The 8,970-nt window shown below is 35.4% G+C and overlaps 1 protein-coding gene across 1 annotated transcript; it reads right to left on the bottom strand.

The window, feature by feature from the left end:
• Nucleotides 1-7,383: 7,383 nt before the first annotated feature.
• On the bottom strand, nt 7,384-8,742 carry BO94DRAFT_540719 (F-box protein). Its single transcript, XM_025612977.1, has 4 exons — nt 8,528-8,742; nt 8,101-8,464; nt 7,663-8,040; nt 7,384-7,613 (listed from the first exon to the last, which is right to left on the bottom strand). Exons 1-4 carry the CDS (start codon nt 8,573-8,575, stop codon nt 7,510-7,512), a joined length of 894 nt encoding a protein of 297 aa, XP_025461543.1. The 5' UTR covers nt 8,576-8,742; the 3' UTR covers nt 7,384-7,509.
• Nucleotides 8,743-8,970: the final 228 nt, after the last annotated feature.

The following is an 8,970-nucleotide window of genomic DNA, read 5'->3' as shown; positions in this document are numbered from 1 at the left end:
TGGTATAACTGATAAAAAGTTATTTTATATTATTATTTTAGTTATTTACTAACTTTTCTTATCGCTCGCAGATATATGGTTTAAATTAATTAAATACTGCTCCAGTCAGGTAAGTAGACGTGAAAAAGATCTTGTTCTTCTTATTCTTAAGTTTTTTCTTGTTCATGTTAAGATATAGATCTAACTGGGTTAAGAAAGCTCTAAGCCTTGCTTGTTTGCTGTTGAATGGCTCGGGTAATTAGACCTTAACAGATTTAATTAATAAGTAATCTTCAAGTAACTGGTTCTATTATTTTAAGACAGTGATACTTTCTTGCAACTGATTAATCATATCTATTAATTTCTTGGTTATCAGGCCCTGCTGTGGCGCACGTGATGTGTTTAATATAATTAATATAATGATTTAATTATTACTGGATAACACTCGTACTGATTAGTATTTAATATATTAAATCCTAGGATTACTTCTTCCTATTTCTGTTAGCTTAGCTCCTATTCCAATATGTATCTATAAACTAAATCAAGATAATCAGGTCAATAACTATCTAAAGAGACTGGTTCTAAACAAAAGAAGAGAAGTAAGGCCAGATAGTGCCGTGCAGCTATTTGTAAGTAAGTACAGATAAGTATTATTATTAAGCTTTACCAAAACATATGATTACTTAAAGATAATTTGATTGAATATAAAGAACAGAACTAGCTAAGTACATGAAAGAGTATCCTTATATCCTATTCTTTATCATAGCATTGCCATGATATGTTATATCACCGATATGTTATATTATAGCACTACCATGTCCTGTCATAGCACTGCCATGTCCTGTTATAGCACTGCCATGTTATATCATGTCAGTAACATGTCCGTCGTGGTCACGTGTTGTGTAACCATCCCGGTTTGTAGGTTACTCAGATCAGGATTCTACTTGATAAGAGTCCTCGCCTTCCGGACGTAGCCTTCTGCCTAACGAGTCCGCCTTACTAGTTCGTTCAGCTAGCAGGGGTCCGTAACAATTAGCTTATAGAATTATCAGAATAAGTACTAACAATAATTAAAGAATATTAAGAATACAGTATTAATAATATTAATACAGAGGTTAAGATGACTGTCCAGGGACTAGAAGATTTATGGGAACTTTTAGCTGCAGTCAAGAGTGATGTGCAGATTCTACCATAATATAAAAGATTTAAAGACTTGTTCAAGTAGCTAGAGCAACCTGAATTATCTCAGCACAGAAAGTATAATCATACTATTCTTATAGAGAAAGAAAAGTTATTAATATATAGAAAGATTTATCTGATATCTAAGAAAGAATTACAGGCACTATAAGAATACATTAATAACTAGCTAGTTAAAGATAATATCAGGTTTTCAAAGTCACTAGTAGAATATGGAGTCCTATTTATACCAAAAAAGGACAGTAGTTTATAGTTATATATAGATTATTAATTATTAAATATTATCATGATTAAGGATCAATACCTGTTATCTTTGATTTCAGAAATCCAAGACAAGATACAAGGAATGAAGTGGTTTACTAAGCTTAATATTATAAATATATATTATCATATATATATCATAAAAAATAAAGAATAGAAGACCATATTCAGAATAAAGTATAGATACTTTAAATATTTGATTATATTATTTAGACTTATTAACGCACCAGCATCATTTCAGTAATATATTAACAAGATTCTTAGAAAATATCTTAATAGATTTATGATTACTTACCTAGACAATATATTAATCTTTTTAAAGACTGAGAAAGAATATATAAAATATATAAGATTAATTCTATATAAACTATACCTATATTAATTATAATATAAGTTAAAGAAGTATGAATTCTATATACAGAAAACAGAATTCCTAGGATACTAGATATCTACAGAGAAAATCTATACTAAGCAAGCTAAAGTACAAGCTATACAGGATTAGTCTTAATCTAGAAATCTGAAAGAACTACAGCAGTTTATCAGATTAATTAATTATTATTAATAATTTATAGACAGATATGCTATCTATATAACGCCACTCTTCAAGCTTATAAAGAAATTAAAGAAATACCAGTAAAGAGAACCACAGTAGAACGTGTTTAAAAACATTAAGCAGTAACTTACCATATTATTAATACTAATACAGCACGATCCAGAGAAAGAAACCACTATTAAAACTAATATATTAGATTATACTGTTAGTATACGTATGACGCAACCCAGAGAAGACAGAAAGCCAAGATTAATTACATTTCACTCAAGAAAGTTGGTTCAAGTAGAACTTAACTACGACATTCACGACAAGGAATTACTAGCTATAATAATAATATTCAAGCAGTAAAGAATCTATCTTAAAAAAGTAAAGCACACCATCATTATAAAGATAGACCATAAGAATTTGATCTACTTTATAATAATTAAAGAGTTAACCAGAAAGTAGATACAATAGACTGAGATTCTGTTATAATATGAATTTAAAATCATATATTATAAGAGAGCAGAGAATAGACATGCAGATATACTGAGCCACAGGCCAGACTATGAATTAAATAAAAAGACTATTAAACTAGCCATTCTGAAGCAGAACACGGATAGATTAATTAATTATAATAAGACTAATCTAACAGTAATACTGGAAATAGATAACAACCTAACTAAATAATTAACTAAAAGTATAAAAAATGATAAAACACTCTAAGAGATGAGCAAGGACTTACTAGACAAGATCACTATTAATGAAAATAGACTAACCTATTTTCATGGGTTAATCTTTATACTAACTGTAATAAGAATAAAGATTATGACTAAATATTATGATAGATTACTCAAGGATCACTTAAGAATAAAAAAGATAACTGAATTAATTATAAGGAATTACTATATTCCGAACCTCAGATAGAAAATACATGATTATATTAGACAATATAAGACTTATATTAGAAATAAGTCTATAAGATACTAACCTTATAGATAAATATAAGTATAGAAGGCACCACAGCAGCTATAGAAATAGATAATAATTAACTTTATTAATCTATTACTGAAATCAGAAAGATTTAATACTATCACAGTCATCACTAATCACCTTATTAAATATATCTATCTTATATTAAATAAAATAATAATAATAGTAATACAGATAGTAGAACTGTTTCTAGAAAATATTGTTATATATTATAAGATATTAAAGTATATTATATTAGATTAAGATAAGTTATTTATCTTAAAGTTCTGGAGATCACTCGCAGATCTTATAAAAATAAAAGAATAAATAATAACAGCTTACCACCTGCAGATAAATAAATAAATAGAAAGGATTAATCAGATAATTAAATAATACTTGAGACACTATATAAACTACTAGTAAAATAATTAAATAAACTTATTACTAATAGCACAGTTCTCATATAATAATACTAGTTACTTAATTATTAGAGTCTCACTATTCTACATTAATTACAGATATCATCCAAGGTTTCTGGAAATATTATTGAGAAAGTAATAAATTATTAATATAGTCAAGAATATTATCATATTTACAGGAAACATGTATCTACAGTTATTCTAAGATATTAAGTTTATAAACTTATATAGTAAGATATACTATAATCATAAATACAGAAGAAAACCTGATTTAAAAGAAAGAAAGAAAGTGTTCTTACTCTACAGAAATATCAAGATAAAATAACTAAGTCAGAAGCTTGACTATCACAAACTAGGACTATTTGTTATCGAAGACAGAAAGAGACTAGTCAACTATAAGTTGAGATTATTAAAATCAATAAACAGAATATATCCAGTATTTTATATCTTATTATTGGAACCCGCACCAAAGAATACTAGAATTGTAGAAAATATGGAGATTAATAATAACATAGAGAAAGAATATAAAGTTAAAAAGATCCTGGATTATAAGAAGATTAGCAGCAGATCAAAGTATCTGATAAAATAAGTAGAATATGATATCTTAGAAAACATATGGAAATCTATTAAAAATTTGACAGGCTGTTACCAACTTATGAAACAGTACTACTAATAGACAGGTCAAAGTTCGCCCAGAAAGAAGAGGAACCAATTAACTAAGTCAGACTAGGATTGTCTGACACAGCGGTAAGTTGAGTAACATCATATTTATTAACCAGACATTCTAGCTCTCAGAGATCCTCGGCGCTTGGAGGATCCTTATTATTCAGTTATTTTAATATATTCAAGTCATGATCTAACATCTGATTACCATAATTCTTTAAAAACTGTTGATGCTTTTGCAAGTAGATGATCTTTATCATTACTTAATTTATCTTTTCAGAATATTGCAGAAATTGTTGTTAAGCCACTGCAAGATCGGCCGCAACTTTTCACTTATTTTATTTAAGCTTATCCTACTCTCGGTTATTATAGAACTATTTTTCATACTTATGACCGCGCAAGGCACAGGCTGAACATTTCTTACTTTAAGCAGACAAACTCATAATACAGACCTTGTCCCAAGAAAAGCAGAAGGCACAAGGAGTGTCAACAGGACGACCAGAATTTTTGATCCTATCAGCCAAACGTTTATTGTCAGCGTACTTGTCGCGTTTAGGCATGATGACCCATCCTGGGGAGAAAAGAACTGAAGGACCCAGCCAACGCGCACAAGGGGGCACCCACCTTTATGTTCTTAGAGACAAGAACCTCGAAGAAAGGAAAGTGGTGTTACGGACCCCTGCTAGCTAAAGGGACTAGTAAGACAGTTACATCAGGCAGAAGGGCTGTACTTAGAGAGAAGCAACTCTTATCAGGAAGGACCTGAACTAAGCCACTACGTGTCACGTGTCACGTGACTGCGGGTATACAAAAGGGTATATGATCAGGTATATGGTATATGCCTGTGGTATACGGGATGGTATACAGAATAGTATACAAGGGACGGATATATAAGGACACTTCTTCATGTACTTAGTTAGTTCTGTTCTTCATGCTCAATCCAATTGTCTTTAAGTAACCATATGTTTTGATAAAGCTTAATAATAATACTTATCCGCACTTACTTACAGATAGCTACACAGCACTATCTGGCCTTACTTCTCTTCTCTTGTTCAGATCAAGTCACCTTTAGATAGTCATTAACCTGACTTACCTTGATTCAGTTCACAGGTACGTATCGGAACGGGAGCTAAGCTAACAGGAACAGGGAGAAGCGATCCTAGGGTTTGACACCAGGATGACTTCTTCCTCTTCTTTAATAGAATTTTAAGCCTTGATTAAACGCTTCTACTCGGCGTTAAAGAAGGAAGGATCAGGTATTTTATAATAAATACTGTTTATTTTAACATACTTACTATAGTAATCAGAATTTTCAGATTTGATGTAAATCTTGTAAAGGCAAATACAGTGCTTACAAGGAAAAATCATAAGAAAACCTTTATCCTTAATCTACTAGTAAAGGCTCTTCTTACAAATAGAAGAACTAGACAACATGGTTAACAATCTAAACAAAGTTTTGAGGAAATAACATCAGATACTTATCTCAGGAGGGAGACACTGTAAATTTATGTTCCTTAAGAATAAGAAACCTTGAAAGAGGGGAAGTAGTGTTACGGACCCCTGCTAGCTAAATAAATTAATAAGACAGACTTATTAGGCAGAAGACTATGTCCGGAAGACAAGGACTCTTATTAAATAGAATCCTGATCTAAGTAATCTATAAACCAGGATGGTTATATAATACGTGACCATGATAGACATGTTACTGACATATTATAATATGGCAGTACTATAACAGAACATGGCAGTATTATGACAGAACATGGCAGTACTATAACATAACATATCAGTGACATGATATATCATGGTAATGCCATGATGAAGGATAGGATATAAGGACACTCTTTCATGTATTTAGCTAGTTCTGTTCTTCGTGCTTAATCCAATTATCTTTAAGTAACCATATGTTTTGATAAAGCTTAATAATAATACTTATCTACACTTACTTACAAATAGCTGCGCGGCACTATCTGGCCTTACTTCTCTTCTCTTGTTCAGATCAAGTCATCTTTAGATAGTTATCGACCTGACTACCTTGATTCAGTTCACAGGTACGTATCGGAACGGGAGCTAAGCTAACAGGAACAGGGAGAAGCGATCCTAGGGTTTGACAACGTACCTTTGAACTGAATCAAGGTAAGTCAGGTTGATGATTATCTAAAGAGAACTGGTCCTGAATAGAAGAAGAGAAGTAAGGCCAGATAGTACTGTACAGCTATCCATAAGTAAGTACAGACAAGTATTGTTATTAAGCTATATCAAAACATATAGTTACTTAAAGACAGTGTTATTAAGCATGAAAAACAGAACTAACTAAGTATATGAAGGAGTATTCTTATATATCCTATTCCTCATATACTATTCTATATACCATTGGGTCTACCGTATACCCATCTGGTAGTTGTAGATCATGATGGTATGTCATATACTACATGCTTGTCTGTATACCATTGGTCATGTGACATGTGACACGTGATGACTCAGCTCGGGACTTTACCCGATAAGAGTGGTCGTTCATCCGGGCGTAGCCTTCTGCCTGACGTACCCGCCTTACTAGTCGTTCAGCTAGCAGGGGTCTGTAACAACATGTTGGCCTATCATAGAAAAGGAAAACTGAGAAAACTCAACCGACACACAGGAGGAACACGCACCTTTATGTCTCTTGAGAACAAGAAATCTTGAAGGAGGGGGAATGATGTTACAGACCCCTGCTAGCCAGGTTACTAGCAGAGCAGATTCGTTAGGCAGAAAAGCGATGACAAGGCAGGACTCAGACAACCAGCAACTCTTATCACGCAGAATCCTGGTCTGAGTAATGTCTGGAGCAGCGTTGTGTCACGTGATTATCTACCATCAGATTTATTATTGAGAATATATAATGTGGTATACAGAAATCCAGAAACATGATTGGATCAATCCTCAATCTATCCTGAATGATATATGATATAGTATACAGAGAATAGGATATAAGGACACTCTTTCATGTACTTAGTTAGTTCTGTTCTTCATGCTTAATCAAATTATCTTTAAATAATTATATGTTTTAATAAAGCTTAGTGATAATACTCATCTATACTTACTTACAGATAGCTGCATGGCACTATCTGGCCTTACTTCTCTTCTTCTGTTCAGGACCAGTCATCTTTAGACAGTCATCGACCTGACTTACCTTGATTCAGTTCAAAGGTACGTATTAGAACGGGAGCTAAGCTAACAGGAACAGGGAGAAGCGATCCTAGGGTTTGACACATATAACAGTGAGGTCAGCAGTAAGCGTACTTCAACACAAAAAATCATTATTGCCTGATGGCCGCTAATGCCCGCCGTACACATGACCTGAACCACAAACAAGCTCCAAATGGCCTTTGTTCCTATGAATGCTCGATCTGCGTACCTTGGAAGAAACGCTATTGACAGAAAGGTTCATACATACATTCGGATTGGTGATAAGACAGCATATCACTGGCATGTCTGCCGATGGGCAATCTATCTAATATTTGGGGTAAGAACTACAGCTTTGTAATAATTCTGCTGTTCCTCCTGTGATTTCTCCAACGTCAATAGTAACCGAACAGAGCGTATATGCAATTCTGGCCACTTATCAGTATGCAGACGCAGATAATAGCAGTACGGGCTTACCTTCGATATCCAGTTCATAGCTCGTGAATTGTTCATCGTCTCGATGGACGAGAAGTGGAATATGTTGGTTCAAAAACTTCTTCCCCCTGACCCGGACTTTGATCCCGACACTCTTGCTTTGGTCAACCCATAGCATTTGCGAATGCCCTGCCCCTTCTGGTATGAATTCCCGGAAGCGCTTTTCTTCGTCCCTCAACCAATCCCGAAACACTCTGATTACCCCATCCTCGACCGTGTGTGCGCTCAGGAGGAGGTTCGTTCCCGGCATGACCTTCACTATATTCACAAGCACGCATAGCTGAAAGAATTCCTCGAACTCCTCTAGATTGATAGGGCGCGTGACGACTAAGTCATCCCGATGGGGATCTTGCCCATCGTCTATAAAAGTCAGGTCCATCGAAGACTTGACCACTGATTTTGTTAACAGGCGCGACATACCTGTTACGGGAACTAGCCTTGTTCCATTAGACCTTTCTTCTACTGTCACTTCAGGACGGAACCGAGAATATACTGAGCTCAGTCTCCCGAGTTGCTGCGCGGTATCGGTATTTTCATAAAGAGAACCATTCCCTTCGTAGCTATTCAAGTCGTCTGTGCCAAGATATGTACAGAATACGTGAGGCTCAATTAGCTTAGAGCTTGGATGAAAGCATTCTAGGATGAGCTTGTATTCCTGCAATGGCGCGCCAACGAGTAGGCGATAATGCAGGATCCGTAAGATCAGGGCGTGGAAGCGGTAGGAAACTCTTGCCCAAGGGATGAGAGAGCGCGTCGAGAAGGAGGAGAGGATTTGAACGAGTACCTAAAGCGAACATGCACGCATTAGCAAGTCGTCACGCATTCAATGGAGACCGCATTATCGCACTTCATTTGGGAGCGAGTAAAGATGGAGCTTTGGATGGCTGACGTCCATGTTCTGATCAACTGCGGGGGATATGTGCGAATCTCATGTTTTCGCTCGAATGAACGAACGAAGCAGCAACAGAAGTTACAGTGGAGCCCGATCCTTGGGTAATGTGACGTGAGAAGGTCAGATGATGATTATGCCAGCGACGTTCTCCGGGGATGTGGAGGTCGGTGATAACGGGCGATAAGGCCAGCCAGTTGCCCCTCGTTTCCCCTGACGTCAAACGAACCGGCCCGAGAAGGCGGGCAGGTGACTTCCTGACTCGGGTAGCCGCGGGAAGACGCAGACGTTTCGGTCCACCAGCGCGCTGGTTAGTCACGGTGGAGCGGCCTTTTCCTAGTACTAGTCCCTACATATCAGCCGGCGATTTAGCAGACATGCCATGCAGGTCTTCTGGTTTG

The sequence above is a fragment of the Aspergillus sclerotioniger genome (genome assembly GCF_003184525.1).
Source record: "Aspergillus sclerotioniger CBS 115572 chromosome Unknown BO94scaffold_54, whole genome shotgun sequence".
In the NCBI taxonomy this organism is placed as follows: domain Eukaryota; kingdom Fungi; phylum Ascomycota; class Eurotiomycetes; order Eurotiales; family Aspergillaceae; genus Aspergillus; species Aspergillus sclerotioniger.
This window is presented reverse-complemented; position numbering and strand designations above follow the sequence as displayed.